Source organism: Ochotona princeps, chromosome 8 (assembly GCF_030435755.1).
Source record: "Ochotona princeps isolate mOchPri1 chromosome 8, mOchPri1.hap1, whole genome shotgun sequence".
In the NCBI taxonomy this organism is placed as follows: Eukaryota; Metazoa; Chordata; class Mammalia; order Lagomorpha; family Ochotonidae; genus Ochotona; species Ochotona princeps.
In genome coordinates, this window is record NC_080839.1 from 52876447 (window position 1) to 52898591 (window position 22145).

General features: G+C 39.7%; 1 protein-coding gene across 5 annotated transcripts in view; it reads left to right on the forward strand.

Annotated features, from left to right (window-relative positions):
- Positions 1 to 22145, forward strand: part of SLC8A1 (solute carrier family 8 member A1) — a 332786-nt gene that overhangs the window by 264705 nt on the left and 45936 nt on the right. For 2 of the 5 annotated variants that reach the window (XM_058668026.1, XM_004582756.4), the window contains exons 3-7: positions 11866 to 11972; positions 14172 to 14192; positions 14605 to 14622; positions 14728 to 14742; positions 19538 to 19606. In XM_058668026.1, coding sequence (XP_058524009.1) covers positions 11866 to 11972; positions 14172 to 14192; positions 14605 to 14622; positions 14728 to 14742; positions 19538 to 19606 — 230 coding nt within the window. Of the gene's footprint in view, positions 1 to 11865; positions 11973 to 12513; positions 12618 to 14171; positions 14193 to 14604; positions 14623 to 14727; positions 14743 to 19537; positions 19607 to 22145 lie in introns of all 5 variants that reach the window. The other 3 variants (XM_036497680.2, XM_036497681.2, XM_058668027.1) reach the window with 3 other exon arrangements.

Here is a 22145-nt window from a genome sequence, read left to right on the forward strand (position 1 = left end):
ACTCTAATTTTGGTTTGCACTGGTAGGAACAATCCACCCAGCCTGGCTTTTCCCTGATCTAGTCCACATGAGGCACACAGGTGTTGTAGCCCTGCTTAGTCTGGTCTGCACCCATCCCAGCTCATGCTCTCTAGTGGGAGTAGCTGTCTGGTGAGGGAACCCCCCCCATAATCTCCCTGCCGGCTCTGCCCCCTCCCTTCCTGCTTCTCACGCATGCTGGTTGAGCACTGCAGTCACATCCGATACAGGTAACTTGAGCCATCATCACTGTCTCCCGTCCATGCTCTGTATTAGCAGGAAGCTGAAGCCAGGAATGAAATCCAGGAACCCAGGCACTCTAACATGGGATGTGAGTGCTTTAAATGTTAAGCTTAACTTTGGCTCCCTATTCATTCTTTAACATTCTAAATTACTTAGGTAAGTTGAGCAAACTTAATGTATTTCACAATAAAGAGTTAGGACCATTGTGATACTCCCACACTATTGCTTAAGAGTATCAAACAAAGGCTGTGAGGAATTGTCAGATCTCAAAATGTCAGTTATGTACATCTAGATTATATCGTATGTTTTTCCTCATCTGAAGTATGTATGTAATGCGTGTGTGTGTGTGTGTGTGTAGAGACTGGCTAATCTCACCAAGCATATCAGTTTCCATTTGCATCCATTTTGTTGCAAAAGGATTTTCTTTTTTATTGGTGAGTAGTATTAGGTATGTGCATATGTGCCACATTTTCTTTATCCACTAATAGATTGATCACATCTGAGTTGTTTACATACCTTATTTGTAAGCTCAACTCACAATAACTAAACAAAGGTGTGCAAATGACTCAATGGTTTCATTTCATTTGAGTAAATTCTTTTAAAAATTAGGCTGTACATTCTTACTTTCCATTAGCCAGTTTCCAACCCAGAGTGAAAGCTTTTGCAATGTATATCTACACTGTACCTGAGTTCCACAACCAGCAAGGTTATTCCGCAGTGAGCCCAGGCATTGGTAACTTTCAAAGCCTCACAAGGTGATAACACACAGCCAGGTCTGAAACACAAACCCATGACACTTAATATATTACCCGCCCCCTAGTGAAATAACCAATGTTGCTCTTTATAACAATACCTTTCACACTTTAACCTGCAAAAGAGTCATCTTGGGGTTTTGTTACAGTGCAGTTCTGGATCTGTGTTTCTGGAACATGGCCCAAGATTCCCTCATTTGGACAAATACCTGCCCCCCAGGTGACACGGTCTCTGTTGGCTGGTTACTCAGAGTTAAGCCCTTCCATCCTTATTGCATCTCTCCATGACACCTGTATCACTTCCAGAACGGAGCTTTTTAAGCTAGCTATTAGAGAATGTAATATGCTACAGCCCTTGTCAAAATAGAACTGAAATTCTAACATTGTTCATACAGACACAGTGGATGTAAATATAAACCAATAAACCTCTGTATCTGCTTAAAATAATGAGCCAGATTCTTTAATGTGGTCATAAAAATGCTGCATAGTTGAGTGAATAAGGGACTTGGTTTTTGGCTGCGGATCACATTATTGAGAGATACCTGGTCGCAGGACACTCACTTTGTAACTGTGGAAATGACTCACTTCTCTAAAAGTCATTGTTTGCTCTGAAGCTGTATTTGGTAGAAATGACTTCTAGGAAAGCTAGGAAACTCTGGCGATTAAGAGATGCACAGTGACCATCCTTCTGTGGATTTCTGAGTTTGCCTAAAGAGAGAGAAGTGATTTATTTTTGGAAAGGAAAAACTATTGCAGCGTCTAACTGTGGAAAATCTTCACTGAAATCGATTCTGTGAGAACTTTCAAAGGCGAACTCTCCCTCTCCCTCACCCTGCAGTTCATCGTCTTCCAAATTCAAGGGCCATCTTGGAGAAAAGGCCGCACAGGACCAACAGGCTTGTGATACCACTTGAGCTCAACAATGAAAACCTGTTTAAAATATATTTTAGTTTTTCTTTGTCAGTCCTCACTACCAAAGGCACTTATTTCTATCCTCTTCCTGAGCTACCTCCCAATGTGAGGGCTCCTTATGAGTCTCTTTGAAGGTTTGAAGTCCTTTAGGACTCCTCAGGGAAGACAGGGAGAGACTGAGAAGTACAGATGGGTGTTGATTTGGTTCCCATCACATAAAAGATACTACGGTAATCAAAAGGAATAATTTGTACTTTTCCACTAAATAAATTTTTCTTAGCCATTTTTCTCGTAGAAATGAAACCAAATGCACTTTCCTAAAGCTGCGAGTTATACTGAGAAATATTTAATGTTCATGTAGATTTTTAACTGCTTCGTTACTTAACAAATATTTTAAAGAACACAATCCAGCTCCAAACTTTTTTTTTAAAAAATCTAGTCAGTTCGTCTTTCTTTATAATAATAATAAATGGAAACCGTATGCTACTGCATGATACAAGTTTTTTATTTGTTTCTTATCCATGGAATAATTGGTTTTGATTTAAGTCTTACATCTAACCAACGGTTCCTCCTTTGTTTTGTTAACCTTTTAAGTAAGAGCTAACCAAGTGCTTTCCATTCAGGACAGAGCAGCCAATGTTAACTTGTGTCCCCAGTTAGTCGGCATCCTTGTGATGATGCCAAGGACAAGGGTGTCCATTGGGGCACAGTGTGGGGTGGCCTTCCCTCAAGTCCTTAGGATTGTATTTCTGCTACACTACTCAGTGTGGAACCAAGGCATGCTTCTACAGATGAATTAGGCTTGTCACCAGGGTTGGGTTCACACCATTTCCCCTCCTATGCTGCCCCCTCAGTTTAGAGAGAGTAGGCAGTATCTTCACGTGTTAGGCTCTGGAGGGAGATGGGGGCATCCCAGGGATGTGCTCTTTTAAGAATTACTTTGTCTCATCCCAATTTTGATAGGGTGAGTAGAGGAAAAATAGTTGTTTGAAGCAAAAGGTGAAGAGTACAAAAGATTTCCGAATTTGCCTCTCTTGATATAAACGGCTAATTCATCATAACTGACTTCATCCTGCCACTTTTGATTGACTAAAATTCCTTTAATAATCAAATTTTCTATTAATAACTTAGTGTGGAAGATGAGCTAACATCAATATATAATTTAATGACTCAGCCTGTCAGGGGCATTATTGATTCTCACTAATGAATCTAAAAATGATATGCCATTATGCAAATTCTATCTCCTTTAGATGTCTTTGCCAGGTACCTAATCGTTTTCTTCATCTTTGATTCCCCAGTATCACAGTTATCAAATATTACAATATTTTCTAAGGGTTATGAGCCTAATGAATAGTAGTACCACAAATATCTAAATATGTAGGACTACATAGACATTTACATTTTATAACAACTAAATAGTTCACATTCGTCTGCTCTCTGGAATATAAAAAAATTAAAGCTGTTATAGCAATAGAGAATTATATTCTATGGTATTTACCAGAGATTTAAAAAAATAGATATGGTTTCTCTTTTTTTTTAATTGTTGTAGTTTTTATTTATTATTTTTAATTCATTAATTACATTGTATTATGTGACACAGTTTCATAGGTACTTGGGTTCTCCCCACCCCTCCCCAAGCCCTCCCACCATGGTGGATTCCTCCACCTTGTTGCATAACCACAGCTCAAGTTCAGTTGAGATTCCCCCATTGCAAGCGTATACCAAACAGAGTCCAGCATCTTATTGTCCAGTCAAGTTCAACGGCTTCTTAGGTATACCCTCTCTGGTCTGAAGACAGAGCCAGCAGAGTATCATCCCAGTCAATTGAAAGCTCCAACATACCATCAGCAAAAATTTACATCATTATGGAATTAATTGACATAGTAATGAGTAACCAATATGTTAAAAGTAAATGCGAGTTCCTAGCCACCTTCTGTGACCACCTCACTTACATTTCAATTTTAGTTTATACACAAAATATAACATATATAACATAACATGTTACACATAACATCATATCATCTTAAATTAAGGCAAACATGTGGTATTTAACCTTTTGGGATTGGCTCATTTCCCTTAGCATTATGGTTTCCAGTTTGGCCCATTTGGCCACAAAGAACTGCATTTTGTTTTTTTTTTTAATACCTGAGTAGTATTCCATGGAGTAGATGAACCATAGCTTTCTTATCCAATCCTCTGTTGATGGGCATTTTGGCTGCTTCCATGTTTTTGCAATTACTGATTGTGCTGCTATGAGCATAGGAGTGCATGTTGGTTTCTCATAAAACAAGTGTTCTGGATATATTCCTAGGAGTGCTATTGCTGGATCATACAGTATGTTGATTTTGAGTTGTTTGAATATTCTCCATACTGATTTCCAGAGAGGCTGTGCCAGCCTGCAGCCCCACCAGCAGTGGAGTAGGGATCCCTTTTCCCGGCAACCTCGCCAACAAGTGTTGTTGGTGCTTTTATTCATGTGGGCCAGTCTTACTGGCGTTAGGTGGTACCTCATTGATGTTTTAATTTGGATTTCCCTTATTGCCAGGGAACTTGAGCATTTTTTCATGTTTATTTGCCATTTGGGTTTGCTCCTTTGTGAAGTGTTTGCCCATTTCCCGTGCCCATTTCTTGAGTGGCTTGTTTGTTTTGACATTTTGGTTGTTTTGTAGCTCTTTGTATATTCTGGATATTAGCCCTCTATCACCTATGTCGTGTGCGAAGATCTTCTCCCATTCTGTGGGTTGCTTTTTTACTTTGTTGATTATGTCCCTTGCTGTACAGAAGCTTCTTAGTTTGATGAGGTCCCAATTGTTTATTTTGGTCTCGATTTCTACTGCATTTGGAATCTTTTTTAGGAAGTGAGGGCCTACCCCTAAGTGTTGCAGTGTGTTTCCAACATTTTCTTCCAAAAGTTTGAAGGTTTCTGGGTGTAGGTTTAGATCTGTTATCCATTTAGATCTGATCTTAGTGTATGGTGAGAGATGTGGATCTATCTTTTTGTTTCTGCAGGCTATTAACCAGTTGTCCCAACAGCATTTATTGAACAGACCTTCCCATTTGCCTGGATTGTCATTTGTCTTTTTGTCAAAGATTATTTGGCTGTACCTGTTTGGGTTCCCTTCTGGTGTTTCTATTCTGCTCCATTGATCTTCCTCTCTATCTTTGTGCCAGTACCACGCTGTTTTGATAACCACTGCCCTATAGTATGTCCAGAGGTCCGGAACTGTGATTCCCCCTGCTAACTTCCTGTTCTTCAGGATGGTTCTAGCTATCCGTGGTTTTTTGTGCTTCCAGATGAACCTTTGGATCATTGTTTCCAGTTCCATGAAGAATGTTTTGGGCAATTTGATTGGGATTGCGTTGAATGTATATTGCTTTGGCAGTATAGACATTTTAATGATATTGATTTTACCTATCCAGGAGCATGGGATGTTACTCCATCTTTTGAGGTCTTGTTCAATTTCTTTTTTAAGTAGTTTGTAGTTTTCTTCAAATAAGTCTCCTACATTTTTGGTTAGATTTATTCCCAGATATTTCATACTTTTCTCTGTTATTTTGAATGGTATCTTGCTGGTTAAGTCTTTTTCCATCTTGGGGCTGTTCGCATACACTATGGCTGTTGATTTTTGTTCATTAATTTTGTACCCTGCCACTCTAACAAACTCTCGTAAAAGTTCTAGCAGTCTCTGTATTGAGTCTCTTGGCTCTTCTACATAAAGAATCATATCATCTGCGTATAGTGAGAGCTTGACTTCTTCGTTTCCCATTTGGATTCCTCTGATGTCTTTTTCTTGTCTTATGGCCTCAGCGAGTACCTCTAGGACTATGTTGAATAGTAGTGGAGAAAGTGGACATCCCTGTCTTGTTCCAGATCTCAGTGGGAAGGGTTCCAGTTTTTCTCCATTCAGTATGATGCTGGCGTTGGGTTTTTCATATATGGCTTTAATTATGTTGTGGATTTTTCCATCTATGCCTACCTTGGTTAGGGTTTTTGTAGGAAGTGGTGTTGGATTTTGTCAAAAGCTTTTTCTGCATCTATTGATACTATCATGTGATTCTTGTTTTTCAGTTTTTGGATGTGGTGTATCACATTTATGGATTTCCGAATGTTGAACCATCCCTGCATTCCAGGGATGAATCCTACTTGATCTGGATGAATGATCTGTCTGATGTGTTTTTGAATTCTGTTGGCTAGGATTTTGTTGAGAATCTTAGCATCAATGTTCATCAAAGAGATAGGTCTGTAGTTTTCCTTCTCTGTTAGTTCTCTGTCTGGTTTTGGGATTAAGGTAATGTTGGCTTCATAGAATGAGTTTGGAAGGGTTGCTTCTTTTTCTATTGTTTTGAAGAGTTTGTAGAGGATTGGGGTCAGTTCTGTTCGGAATGTTTTGTAGAATTCTGGAGTGAAGCCGTCTGGGCCTGGGCTTTTCTTTGTTGGGAGGTCTTTAATCACTGATTCAATCTCTGCTTCAGTTATGGGTTTGTTCAGGGTGTTTGTTGCCTCTGGGCTAAGTTTTGGCAGGTGGTAGAAGTCTAAGAACTTTTCCATTTCTTGGTGATCTTCTGATTTGTTGGAGTACAGTGCTTTGTAGTAATTTCTAATTATGGCCTTAATGGATGTGGTGTCTGTTGTTATGTTGCCTTTTTCATCTTTGATGCTGTTGATTCTTGCCTTCTCTTGTTTTTTCTTTGTCAGTCGGGCCAGTGGGGTGTCTATCTTGTTTATCTTCTCAAAAAACTAGCTTTTTGATTCATTGATTTTGTGTATCGTTTTTTTATTTCTATCTGATTAATTTCCTCCCTTGTTTTGATGATTTCTTGTTTCCTATTGTGTGTGGGGCTCTTCTGCTGTTGTTTTTCCAATTCCTGGAGGTGTGTGTTTAGTTCCTGTATTTGGCGCCTCTTGGGCCTTGACATGAGCTCCAATTGCGATGAGTTTACCCCGTAGCACTGCTTTGGCAATGTCCCACAAATTTTGGAATGTTGTGTCAGAGTTTTCATTGGTTTCCATAAATTTTTTGATCTCATCTTTAATTTCTTCTCTGATCCATTGTTCGTTTAGTAGCATATTGTTCAGCCTCCAAGAGTTTCTGTATTTCCTGGGGCATTTTGAATTGCTGATTTCCAGTTTCATTCCGTGGTGGTCTGAGAGGGTACATGGTATGATTCCTATCTTTTTGAAGTTATTTAGGTTTGCTTTGTGTCCTATCATGTGGTTGATCCTGGAAAAGGTGCCATGCACTGCTGAAAAAAATGTATAATCTGTGGCCTTAGGGTAAAAAATTCTATAAATATCTATCATGTCCAGTTGTTCTATTGTTTGTATGAGCTCTGTTGTTTCTTTGTTGAGTTTTTGTTTTGTTGATCTGTCTTTAGTTGTTAGTGGGGTGTTAAGATCACCCACTATTATTGTGTGCATATCTATGTCTCCCCTTAAGTCCGTGAGTAATTGCTTCACGTAGCTAGGTGCATTTGAATTTGGTGCATATATGTTCACAATGGTGATTACTTCCTGATGGATCAGTCCCTTCACCAATATATAATGTCCTTCCCTGTCCTTTTTGATGTGTGTCAGATTGAAGTCCACATCATCTGAAATTAAGACAGCTACCCCAGCCTTTTTTACTCATCCATTGGCATGAAATATCTGTTTCCAACCTTTCACTTTCAGTTTCTTAGAATCTCTTCTGGTTAGATGTGTCTCTTGTAGGCAACAGATAGTTGGGTGCTGTTTGATAATCCATTCTGTTAATCTATGCCTTTTGATTGGTGAGTTCAGGCCATTTGTGTTAAGAGTTAAAATTGAGAGGTTGTGATTTTGCCCTGCCATACTTGTTTTTGTGGGTGTTGATATCTGTGTAATTGCCCTTCCTTGTGTGGACTTTAGTGGGGAGACCTTCCTGTTTGCCATCTTTGCTTATGATTCACCTCCTTTTTTTCTGGATTTAGTGCATTTCTAAGGAGATTTTGTAGAGCTGGTTTTGTGCTGGCATATTCTTCTAATTTCTCTTTGCTATGAAAGTATCTGATTTCGTTCTCAAATACGAATGAGATCTTTGCTGGGTACAATATTCTTGGTTGACAGTTGTTCTGATTCAGGGTTTGGAAGATCTTTGTCCATTCTCTTCTTGCTTGTAAAGTCTCTTCAGAGAAGTCAGCAGTGATCCTGATTGGTTTTCCTCGGTATGTGATCTTTTCTCTGCTTCATACTTGTCTTAGGATTCTTTCTTTGTCTTCGTTGGAGTGGAACTTGAGCACCATATGTCTGGGTGAAGAGCGCTTTGGGTCATATCTGCTGGGAGTCCTTTGACCGTCCTGGATTTGGGCTGGGTTAATGTTCCAAGTGTTTTGGAAGTTTTCCTGTATAATTTCGTCGAGCACCATTTGCATTCCTGACTCTTTTTCCGCTCCTTCAGGAAGGCCAATAATCCTAATATTCGATTTTCTGAGGTTGTCTTTTATTTCTTGTATGGTCTTTTTGGCTTTGTTCAGACTTGTCTCCAGCTGTTTAATGAACTGGGTATGTTCGTTTTGTGTGTCTTCCGTTTCAGAGATCCTCTCTTCTGCTGCATTTGTTCTGTTGGTTAGGCTCTCAATTTTGTGCTCTAAGTCAAGGATTTTACTTTTCATTTGTTGTATTTCTGAGGCTATGTGGCTCTTGAATTCCTTGAAGTCCTCCCAATTCTTCTCATTGTCTCTGACATATTTTAACATTATTTTTTTGAATTCCTTGTCTGGTAGATCTTCTATGTCTTCATCTCGCATCTCCGAAATAGACATTGGCTTTTGATCCTTTATTGGTGGGGTGTTGGCTCTCTCATCTGGATCATTACCTTTTCTGGTATTTCTTCCCATTGTGTTAGTGTTTCTTTTTTGAGAGACCTAGGCACCAGTGTGCTGAGGGTTCTCCAAGCACTATCCTGTAGAGATCGGAGTCTGCAGGTGTGGAGTAGCAGGATGTGGGAATTTACAAGGCACTTTTGGTGCATCTCCAGAACACTGGACCTCAGGGCGCCACTTCCAGGGCCCAGCAGATTCAAAGCGCACTCTCAGCTCGTCCCCTACAGGTATGCTACCACAGGGCATGGGGGAGTGAAGGCACTCTCTGTCCACGCCCCCTGTGCGCGGGATCACAGGGCTCAGAGGATTCTAGGTGCTTTCTCGGTGTGTCCCCAGTGCCAGGGACTGCAGGGCATGGAGGTTCCAGGTGCTCTCTGGGAACGCCTCCTGCACGCGGGTCCACAGTGCCCTCCTGGTGCGTCTCCCAAGCACGGGACTATAGGGCGTGAGGTGTTCCAGGTGCTCTCTGGAAGTGCCTCCTGCGCAGGCCCGCCCACCCCAAATTTGCAGGGGACCGACCGCCCCAGCGCTAGCATGGGACTGCCCAGCCCAGAGGCGTGCTTGGGTTCCTGTGGGATAGCACCGCCCAGCTGAGTGCCAGACCGCAAAGGCACGGGGGAGTATTCAGTGTGCCTTTTGCCTTTCTCCTCAGTGCACAGGACCACTGTGTGTCACCTCCCAGACACAGTTTTGGCAGTTTCAAGGCACTCACCCTGTGTCCCTAGATGCTGGAGTCTCGGGGGGGGAGGGGCGGGGAGATGAGCACCAAGGGTGTTCAGGCTCTGTGCATGCCCCTAGGGGGCCAACTCCCGGAGCCTCCGACCTACCACTGTCCCCACCCAACTCACTTAAACCTCAGGTTCTTGCAGTCTGCCTCTTCCTCTGGTGGGAACCCTCGCCACAGGTGCGTCTCCTGGTGACTGCGTCTGGTGCAGGTCCTGGCGGGTTGATTTCTCTTTTTGTGACTAAGATCTCATGTTGCCCTGTGGGAATGAAACTGGTCCCTTTCTTATACAATATGAACTTCATTAGAAAGACTGCATCAAATCATACCCCAATGTCTGTGTATATTTCTACAATCTTAATTATGTGAGGAGATGCATGCTAGGATGGGGAAACAAAGTCCAATAATCAAGATCATTACCACCCGAGTTGCCTGCAGTGGGGGATGGCAGGTCTCGTATTCTACCTTCAAACCAAGTGTGTTGTTCAAGAAGTTCACAGGATCATAATAAGGCACCTTCAATGTCTATCACATCTTCTCATTCTTGGTCTCCTGATGCTAATGTGTACAACTGTAGTTTAAGGTTACAAACCTGAACGATATCAAAAAGCATGCCCTTTAGTATTTATAACAAAATGATTTTCCAGGTTTTTTTTTAGGGTAGGTTTCATCTAATTTCAACATCAAACTCAATTCTAAAGTAGAAAGTACACGTCATCACACCTTATCTCCTGTCATGCTTTTTCTAATACTTTGGATATAGAGTAGTAACTAAACCTCTGTGTTGATCAGGGCAGGTTGATACTTTTACAAATAGGTATGTAGGTGTGACATACAGAACATCGTTCTAGAAGTTACTTAGGGACTGATGACTACATGGAATTAAAATTGGTCATACTTTTTGTAGTTTCTTACTCGAAAAAGGTGATTGAGGAACGAACTCACTTGAAAGAGCACATTCCTGAGCTCCTACTCCACAGGAGGAATTGTGATACTGTTTCATGCAGGAACCTTCTTCAACCAGGGAACAGAGGCTGCATCCTAGGCTTCAAAGGAACAGAATGGTTAATCTCATTTCTATAATGCTAGGCCAGGGAAACAAGACTTAGCTACATGACAAGAGAGGCTAGAAAATTTAGGGAATTAAAAAGCAACTTTCATGGATGTCATATTTGCATGAGAATGGAAGACTAATCCTCCCTGCCTAGTATCAGTCTAAGCAAAACTGGGTGACTTTGATCAATAAAAATTTATGAAACCATTTCTTTGCAGAAGAACTAGAAAATTCTTTTAAAAAGTTTAAAAAATGGCCATCCCCTTATAACTTTGTATCTATAAAAACACTTTCAGGTACTTTAAAACGTCATTGGATAATGTTGTAAATATTTTCAAAGACAAATCACTGTGTAGGTGGCTCTAAAGTAATACCCATACATGAGTTTCTTGAGTCCTTATTAACTAAAAGTAACCTTAGATAGATTTATTTTCAGAGTTACATAGGCTACTTATAGGAAGTTAGGATTTGCATAATATTTGCATTTGTCGTATCAGTCTTTCTCTCTAGGACTGTAAGGCAAGCACTTGGATTATAGGAATGATTCTTGTTGAAATGTCTTGAGATATCAGTGGGGTTTGAAAGTAGTATGACTGGCACACAGAGTGGAAGTTCAAACTCAGCTTTAAGGAGAGAAGAAAGTAACTGTAACAATGATTCTCTCCACTTGACACCCCACTCTGAGAATGGCTGCTTTGGGGCCAGCTCCCATCTTGAGAGAAGTAAATAAATCATGAATAACTTGCTGTCTTGTCTAGGAGGAAAATCTGGCAAAACGCAATACAAGCTTTGTTCTGGGATATCGGACAGGTTGAAATAAAGGCTTATTGTTTCTTCTGAAATAGACCCACTAATTTCAATAAAACTTTGTAGCGGAACCATGATGTTTGGAAATACATAAAGCACTTGGAGGGGGGAAATGAAACATAAGTTTACCTTATCACTTAGGTAAACTCTGTTAATGACTTTGTTCTAAAAGAGCAAATTCTAGGGTATAGTTCAGACAAGCTGATTATTAAATCTTTTACCAAGTAACATATCTTATTAATGTGTTTCTTTGCTTTTCCTTCTCCTAATGATGATGAACCTGTTAGGATTAGGTGCTGTACTTAGTCCGCAGTAATTGCAGGATTACTCTGAAGAGGAGAGCTATGTACTCTGTGACCTCTCCCATCTTTCAGACTTACTGTATTCCCATTCTTGAAGGAGAAACTCCCAGCACGTTGCAGGAAGTGCAATGCATTCATGTTGCTTTGCTCTGTTCTACATCCTTCTCTTTCCTCTTCCTCCAGTTCGTCAATTTCTATTCTTCTCTGTTTCAGCAAAACAATATCAGTCAAGGTAATTGATGATGAGGAGTATGAGAAAAACAAGACCTTCTTCCTTGAGATTGGAGAGCCCCGCCTGGTGGAGATGAGTGAGAAGAAAGGTGGGGGAGCTGCTCCAGGACTGACCTGGACAGTTTCTGCTGGCCTGTGCCACCCCTGGATGCCTGCACTCTTCAGAACATGACTTAACCATGCACACAGGCCTCCGTCTATGTAACAGGGCAGCGCTCTCCCTTCGGGCCATGGTAGGCCTGGCCTTCAGCCATAGCAGCCAGTTGTCATCACTCTAACTCTCAGACCTCTTGGGTGATTTTCAGCAAAATCAGGTTTATATGTCTGAAGACACTGGTGCAGATGCTATGCAATTTTAAAATGGAGCCAATGTTTTGATTGACCTTTACAACTCAGGGTAACACCTGATTACTAAACAAGGGGGGAAAAAATGACAGTGATCAGTGGGCAAGGCAAGCCTGAGGGAGACCAGCTAAAAGTCTCCCAGATGCCCTTTTACGTATTTGAGGTGGCCTGTGTGCTCTCCATTCTCCCTCCATAACATCACAGTAACATCTGGCTTGGTGAACACCTAGAGCATGAGTGTGCGACTCCAACCATTTGTTTTGCCTTTGTCTTGTGTTCCCACAGGAAGATCATTACCATTAGAATATTTGACCGTGAGGAATATGAGAAAGAGTGCAGTTTCTCCCTTGTGCTTGAGGAACCAAAATGGATAAGAAGAGGAATGAAAGGTGTGAGAGTATACAAAGACATACCAGCGAGAAATTGTACTCTTCTCTCTCCGTGTCTCCTTACTCTCACACTTAACTCTCTCTTCTCCCTTGGCTTCCAAATACTATACTTCATTGCCTTTGAAGCTTTGGCAGTGTCATTTCCCTTCCCAAATTCACAAATGCACCAAGTACTGTCCATTTTCTTTGGGACATGCCAACTAACCTTGATTGCAACCAGATTTAATCAACACTGGATGAAATGTTTGTAATTCTGAATGACCATAGTAAAGAACATTTAGTTTTCTCTGCTCTGGTCCACTCCACAATGTGGCTAAAATTATTGTCTTTTCTAAAACGTAAGTGAGAACGACTATTCAATAGCATTTCAATCATACCTCAACATAAATTAGAAGAAAAAAGGCTTAGTATATATATAGTATTGGACAGGTCCAAAGGCAATTAATGAAAAACGTCAGAATTCAATAGTTACACTTCTTTAGAGAACCCAGGTTTTAAAATAAGAACAAGTATATTTAAAGAGTAGCATTATCAATATTCTCATGTTCACTTGACATGACAAATACAACATTTAAAATGCACCACATTAGAGTAGATGAGACTGTAGTCCTACCAGTTCTCTTTAGTCTGAAGGATATGGTCCTTTGGTAAGAACGTAACAGTTGCTTACAGCATATCCAGCATATTACTTACTTGTAAATGTGTTCCTACAAAGCACTTTCATCTCAGGGAAGTATGTCTTGGATGCATATCTTTCAGCTGTCATTTTAGTAAGATATGCTCTCATGTAAAACAAATTAAAATTTCTTGAAAGCATTATCCAGTTTTTTCTCCCCACCGGGTGGAATCTTGTCACTATAAATAACAGCACTGGACTTGTATAAGAATGACTCCTCTAACGTTAACCTCAAAAGGGGGGAAACTGAGCCTAAACAGTAGTTTTAACATCCCCACCTGCACTGCACCTTGAAGTAATTTATTTGATGGAATTATCCAGGTAGCTTTTGCTGGAATGAAGTGCTACAGGACCGTCTGGGTTGACAGCACACACCCTGACTTACAGTATGCTCCCCACACTGTCCCTGCCTTGTCAACCTCCTATGAGTGTTACGTCCTCTGAAAGTGTTCTCAGTGTCTGCTAATGTGCAGAAGTCACAGCAAAGGACACATCAATCAGCATTAATTACTGAGACTCTGACTTTAAGAATCTTAAAACCATGAGCAACTCTCGGTGGCCAAATATCATCCACTAAAATGTCCAGAGAGAGCCTTTTCTTGGTCCTGTGTCCGTTTAAAAAAGTTATTAAATAGAAATGTCTCACTAGGCAAAATTGTTTTACCCCATATGTCACTTCTTTAATCACACCCGTGTGTAGACATTTCTTTGGGGATTGTTTGTTTGCCAAATTTCTTGGGGGTGCACCAGTTTGTAACAGTGGCTCCCCACCACTCTAGGTAGATCTGCCTGGATTTCTTTCTGCTGATATTCCTCTTACTTTCATTGCTCATCTGGTCTCTTACTCTGTGTTTGTCTTTGTCTTTGTCTCTTCACAGCCCTGTTGTTGAATGAGCTTGGTAAGCATTTCATTTCTTGCATTTTCTTTCCATTTTTCTAGGTTATTTTCCATATCTGTCAGGTGACACAGTATCTCTCTGATGTTAATCTCTATTGATTTGTTAGAAATACTGTTATGGAGAACCACTGACCTCTTTTATGAAGGTCAAATGGTTTGTATTTCATAGTTTATAAACCTTTTAAAAATCATTGATTTCCTAGGTATGCACAAGGATTAAGTTTGTGCATGAAATTTCAGAATGTAAAATAATTTGTGGTTCAGTCATGACTAGATGGTCGACATCTTAATTTAAATACAATTTCACAAGGTCTTTTTATCTTGGGTGGGTTACCAGACAGTGGGATTTTACTATTAGGTAATTTAGACTGTTTCATTTTTAACATTCATTTCTTTTTCTTTTCCTTTTTTAGGTGGCTTCACAATTACAGGTATGGATTTTGAAAGTCTAATACGATCTAACTACTTTATTGTCTTATTGTATCTTGGCAAATTTAAAAAGAATCCTTTCTCATTTTCATTTGTTTTCACTAAAGGAAAATACCTGTGTGGTAAGAGAATTTAAAAAAATTATTTCCCGAATGCTCTTAAAAAGCAAACTCACATTCCATGTAACCCACATTAATGTGTATCTGTGGCACAGGGTGTGTTCTTGCTAGTGTTTACACACCTAACGTTTTACGCAGTAACATGTGTGTCATCTTTAACTGATGGAAAATTCCTACAGAGACTAATTGTTTACATTTTTATATTAATTATCAAATATTCATACCACCAATGATGTGCAGTGTATGCTAATAGCACGAAGAATAACAGTAATAACATTGGCCTCAAATAAGCACAGCAATTGACATAGAAGACTGGTCTATGGCAGGAGAACTGGATCCTCATAATAGATAACATCGAGTTTGCAGAGAGAGAACAATCCCTACCTGATTCCATCGTGCCCATCAGAGCTCCACTTTGGGGGTTTCCGTGTTCCTGTGAATAGGGTCACGAGTCATACTGGAAACAACTTGTAGAATCTCAGGATGTCTTACACTCTTAAATCCAGATTAGTATCACCTTGTGTTGACAGCACTTTTCTTCACAATTTAAGAAATTGTTAGAGGAAGAAGTAGAGAGCTCTTCCAACTGCTAGTTACCTCCTGCACACAGCTGTAGTAACCAGACAGGACTGTGCCAGTGCAGAAGCCAAGAGTCAGGAAATCCATCTGGGTTTTCCCCATGGGTGCAGGAACGCAAGCACAGGCACATTAGCAGGGAGCTGGATTAGAAGTGGAGCAGCTTGGACTTAACCCAGCTCTAATGTGGAGTACTGCAGATGGTGGCTTAACCAGCTGTGCCACAGCCCTGGCCCCATGTTGACCACGTTACTTAGCAAAACCCTAAATCCGTTTTCTGATATACAAATGGAAGCTATTTCCTTGCAGCGCCCCTTGTTGACCTTAACTACCTTCTTACCCTTGCAGAATTGTCTCTGTGGATTCAGGGACAAATATCATAAAGTAGCTCTAATTTGTCTGGAAATACAGGCTTAGGGTATTTCTACTGGCCTACATTTGTATCTTAAATAGCACAGCCCGATATCATGAGTAAATGTGAAAGACTTTTTTTCTTGCATTTCATTTTATTTATTTTTTAATACATTTTATTATTATTATTATATATTTTATAATACTTTCATATTCCCTTATCCCCTCCACAGTTCCCTCCCCCCCAGTTCCTCTATATCATTACTAACATATAGTTCTTCATACACAGTCATATGTCCATCATTGCGGGCATAGACAATGGCAGAGAGTCCAGAATCCTATTGTCAAGATATAGTAAACAGTTTCATTGTAAGTCCATCTTTGTCTGGAAGTAAAAACGCATACCACACTATATCCTCACATCTGAATGTTAGTCTCAATTTTGCAGCTACTGTACATCTCCTTAAATGAAAAGTCATGATTCAAAATCAATCTGTTTTCTTCCAGATGTTGATTTTGTTTTTTGGCTCTTCATTTAAGGGGATGTATAGTAGCTATGTAATGGAGACAGTCATATCTGGTAACATGTCATTTAACCTCATGGCATTATAAAGACTTTTCTAATACATTGTACAGATATTAATATTTTAAATTCAGAAAAAAATATGAAAAAGGAAATCTTTCTAAAATTACTAACAATTAAAATACCGAGGCAGGAAATAGGCTGCATTGTGGCAACTCAGTAACAAGTAGTTCCAACATGATTCTGTCCAAAATGGAATATTTTAAATGTGGGAGAAACTTCACATGAACTGTTGCTCCTCACTGTCTATCTCCTGGACATAGTCTTTAACAGCAAAATGACTCACAGACTGTAAGGTATTGAAAAGGTTAGGGGTTGGCAGGGTGGTGAAGCAAGCTACCGGCACTGCCAGCATCCTATCTGGGCACCAATTTGTGTTCCAACTGCTCCACTTCTGATCTATCTGTCTGTGACCTGGGAAAGCAGCAAAGGATGGCCCAAGTCCTTAAGACCCTGCACCCATGTGGGGAGACGCCAGGAAGAAACTCCTGGCCCCCTGAACTTCATATTAGCTCACCTCTGTCCGTTGTGGCCACTTGGTGAGTGAAACAGTAGATTGAAGACTTCTCTCACTCCTTTTCTGTCTGTAAAATGTGCTTTAAAAAGAAAAAAGAAGGATAGCTGTTTGAAACAAAACAAGTCCTCAGACAGGATTTCTTAAACTTGATTTTTCTGAAGATCTACCAGTAATATTTTCTGATATCTATACCACTGAAGATTATTTTTTAATTCAAGTGCAAGAATTTGCATTTTTAAACATTTTCTCACCCTGTCACTTGAACACATTAAAGTCATCTTAGAAATATTTTGATTATGTCACCCAAAAATAAACTAGTTATCATTCAAAGACTTGAAGAAGGTAAAGATTTGGCAAACTAGCCTTTATGACATCATTGTGATATATTGTTTTTTAAGTCAGCCACCATAGAAATAGTATCCAAACCAGCAGTAACTTCATTCCTATGGTGTCTGGTAATGAGATCTCAACTGAAACTATCCCAGGCCCAAGAATATCCTGTTACATGCATGCACTGACATATACAGATATTTTCTGATTTTCTTTACCAGTTATATATTGTGATTTTTTTTTCTTAAGGCCTTCTTGCTATATCACTTGAATCACTTTCTCTTTCTATACCTCAGGTAATGGGATCCTAATTTTTTTCTTCTCTGAAATTTCATTTTCAGTTCTATAACTTCCATTCAATAATGTCTAGCATTTCCTACCTTGGCCACATACTACATTCAAAATGACAGAATTGCTTCATCTGAAGGTTTCTATAATTTCTTCAATACGTTCTTCCTATTGGCTGAAATTTCAATTTAAAAAAATCAATTTTTCTATTATCACCTTTTCCCAAAACTTGAAATGGATGCAAAAACCAAAAAGATGTTCCAGAATATTGTGACAATTTCTACAGTGGCCTGGCCCTTCTTGCTTTCCTACAAAAGGGCCACCTTCCATTGACCCTTCTTTGTTAACACCATAATGTCCAGATCCATTCTGTTCTGACACTCGCGAATAAAGTTCTGACATGGAAGCCTACTACGACAAAAGCAGCTTGGAGCTCATTTGAGGCTTTGAAGTGAAGACTTCTGAGTGGTAGGGGCGATAGAGAAGAACTGACTCAGCCCTTAATTTGCTTGCAGCTTTTTTTTTTTTTTTTTTTTTTTTTTTTTGCAGTTACAAGTCTGCAACTAGATTTGAAGTAAAGTACATGAAAATTGAAATAAGTCATTTGACCCACAGCCTAATACCAGTATTTTAGAGATTTTAATTAGTAGTGGACATTCAAAGCTTGGAGGTGCTTTGGGAATTTACAAAACTTTGCTTCATTGAAAAAAATCTTATTTAGAATAATGATCTCTTCTCACTTTGACCTGCCTGTCATATGGCTAATTAAAGTCAGTGACACATTTATTATTCATTGTAATAGTTGCTCACTAACTTCATAGAATAGGATTGTGTTGTTTTCACTGATAGAAGAGGGAATGAACATTTCAAGACATTCACTGGTCTGTCCCAAATCAACTATTCAAGGTGTGAAGCCAGATCGTCTGTCTGTATTTCCAAGAGTGTACTGCCTATCCAAACCTTACTAATGTTCTATTTCCCAGACCCAGCTTTCCCTCATTCTTCTTAAAATTTCAGAATGAACACCTTTTCAATCCAAAGTTGGCCTATATCTTCTAAATACCATTGTACTTGAAACCTAAGAGGAATGGTATAAGCTAACATATATAAATACTTATAAAAATAAAGAAGAAAGGGTATATTTGATCCTCAAATATTCTAATAGGATTCCCTATTCAGGTACAACCCTAGAGCAATCAATATTGTCCTTAATATTACTCCTGTAATTATTATACACATCATCATAAGACATTTACATGCCTTTTTAAGAAAACCCAACAGTGAAAATACTGACAGTTGAAAATTCTCGTCACTCCAATCCCTGAGTTAGATGTACACAGCCCAATTCAACTATATTTCATTTTGCAACTAAGAAAAAATGAGTCTCAGGAAAAAAGTGCTTTTCAGAAGTTTAGATGGCAAACAAGCGATGGCGTTGGCACTGAGTGCCAAGATTACCAGGACAGTTCTGATTACCTCTTGATCAAAGCAAATAGCAGATGCATCTGGAAGTCCTCTGAACCAGTAATTCAATGAAAACCCTGTACCTTGTTAGTTCCAACAGTTACTGTCTATGCTGTGACTTATCCTTGCAAAATTTGCAATATCCTTACATATAACATTCTCTTATTCAGACTTCTCGGGAAATAGAATGAGTAAGCATGTTCCCAAGTATTATGTTACTAGACTTTTAAACAAACATGACAGAGTAGGTACTGTTCACATTTTACATGCAGAAAAACTAGAGAAACAGCCTACTCCAACTATACCGCTAATATTAATATGCTTTAAAACCAGGACACTGCCATTGTGCTAAATTCTTTCTGTTCCATGATTCTTCTGGAAGCAGTAACTTTAGGGACCTGGGTACTCTAAGGCAACTGCAGGAATATGGATGATTCCCCAGTGTTGCAGCATGTGCTTCATAATCTGACCCATGGATTATTTGACCAATCTGTGAGAAGCGATCTGCGTCAATCTCCTGCAGTAAAAACTATCTTCGACCCAAAGTGTGATTTGTGACCATTTAGTCTCCAACTAACACTGCTTGCAATGTGTGCATCTGGTGTGCTGTTTAGCTTACTAATTCCACAAAGATGTGACAGAAAACAGTGCAATCTGCTCTGCTGATTTTCTACCTATCCTTTTGCTAGGCCAACCTGTCTTCAGGAAAGTTCATGCTAGAGATCATCCTATTCCCTCTACCGTAATCACCATTGCAGGTACTCATTTTATCACAGTTCTTGGAAACTAGAGTCTTCAAGTGTTACATCTTTTGACATTAAATTCATATGTTGGCCTTTGTCCTTTTAAAGTCTTATTACAGGATGCAGTGGCTTTTCTGGCATCTGAGAGTCCAAAGGATTAGTAACAAAATGCAACCACATCAAGGCGGAACAGGAGGCCCTGGGGGTGGGTGGGCAGGAGGGGGAGCAGCACAGACTTACAGGAAACACTGATCCAATAACTGCTCTCAAGTTTCAATAGATTCCATATTTGTTGGTTATAACTCTTATTAATGAGTCTCTCGTCCCACATATCATAACAATGTTTAAAAGCTTAACTGTTTTTTTCCCCAGGGGTTTCTCTTCTTGTTTCGAGACAACATGATGTTAACCAAGTACTGCACAGATGTTTTTACGTCTGTAGGGTTTCTCCATAGGGGAAATACAAAAAATTGATGGTGTCAGAGGATTACACAAGTCTCTAATTTGTATCCCTGCTGATCCACTTCCCATCTGGCTCCCTGCTTATGGCCTACAAAAGCAATGGAGATTAGCCCAAAGCCTTGGGACATGTACCCATGTGGGAGACCCAGAGGAGGCTTGAGGCTCGAGGCTCCTGGCTTCAGATCAGCTTGGTTCTGGCTATTGCAGCCACTTGGGGAGTGAGCCAGCAAATGAAGATCTTTCTCTCTGTATCTCCTCTTTTTAGATCTGCCTTTCCAATAATAAGATGAAATAAATCTTAAAGTAGTACCAGACTCCTTAGTCTCTTACCAGAACAGATAGAAAAGCACTAGAAACTCTCAGGAGATCTCTGCTTTGGGACTGTCAGCCTAGCTCTGAATAAAGTATCAAAATTATACTAAGAAAATTCTCCCAAGACTGGCCATTTATCCTTTTTGTTAGGATGAACATGTTTTATTTATATAATTGAGTAACCCCAGTAGCTGCCTGGGAACAATGTCTACATTGAGATAGACTGTATGAGTTCTGTGGGTTTCTCTAGTAGCGATCCCCACACTGTTTAAAATGCAATTGGAACCGGAAAGCATTAGAAATTAACAAGAACCACAATGCTTCTAAGCAGCTCCTCATACTTCTGCTTTCCCCAGAACCCAGGTACCCACTGGCACTCTTCATCTGTAATTGCTTGCAAAATCCATTAGGAGAAAGAAGCTCCACTGGTAATTTTATGCCAGCGCTAAGTTGTGTCCAGTCAATACTGACTTTTAACAGTGCTTGTTAAATATTATGCATTTGGTTCTTAAATTGCTTTGTGTGGTTACAATTATGTAACATATTCCCAACTTCTCAATAAAATATGGTATTTTAAAGGAATATGCGTAAAAGCATGTAGGATTAATTTTCTCTGCCTCAGAACCATAACCAAAACCACAGCCTATTACTCTGCATAACAAGGGAAATGAAAATGATTTGGACCATAATGAGATGATCTGCTTTTGATCAAGTGTTCAAAAGCAAAGGAAACAACATAACAAATGAGAGCAAACAAAAGTGATTAAACCATTTCCCTAGTCAAGAAATGTTTCTAACAGGAATACTTTTAAAAACTAGATCATACCCCAATTTTGGCCAATGTGAACAATCTAGAACATAATTACTAACTTACTAGTTAGCCAGCTCCTGTGTCTCAATCACCTGCAACTATAATTATCTCTTAAACATTCATTACAAATCTTAAGTGTAAATAGCCTTGTCCCTTCCAGGTTGCTGTGTCTTTAAGCTCTGACTTCTCTCTGCTTAGAATGCATTCCCTCACCTTACTACTCCTTAATATATTTTGACATTGCCTCACATTTTAACTGCACTTAGTTGGTTCTTAGGATACAACTTTAAGTCACTTACACACAGAAAACTATGATTGCTTGCCATAATTGGAAAAATAAAACAAAAGTTGATCATGGAAACAAATGTTATTGGGTTCTAGCTAGGTTCTGTCCATTATATGCACCTGGTAACTATTTTCTCTGTCTTAAAAAGATAGCAAGTAGTTGTAGATTAAATAGAATAATTTTCTTTAATATTTATTTATTTTATTGGAAAGGCAGATATACAGAGAAGAGGAGACACAGAGAGGAAGATCTTCCATCCAATGATTCTCTCCCCAAGTGGCTGCAACAGCCGGTGCTGTGCCGATCCAAAGCCAGGAGCCAGGAACTTCTTTTCGGGTCTCCCACGCAGGTGCAAGGTCCCAAGGCATTGGGCCGTCCTTGACTGCTTTCCCAGGCCATAAGCAGGGAGCTGGATGGGAAGTGGAGCTGCCAGGATTAGAACCGGCACCCATATGGGATCCCGGTGCATTCAAGGCGAGGACTTTAACCATTACGCTATCACACCAGGCCCAGAATAAAATTTTTAAATAAAAGATTGAAAGATTAAAAAAGAATCTTTCACAGGCTGGCATGGTGATGTGGCTTTATGTGCCACATCACATATGGACACCAGATCAAGTTCCAACCCAGCTCCTGCAATGGCCTAGGAGAGCAATGAGGGGAAGGCATTTTGCCTTCCTTGG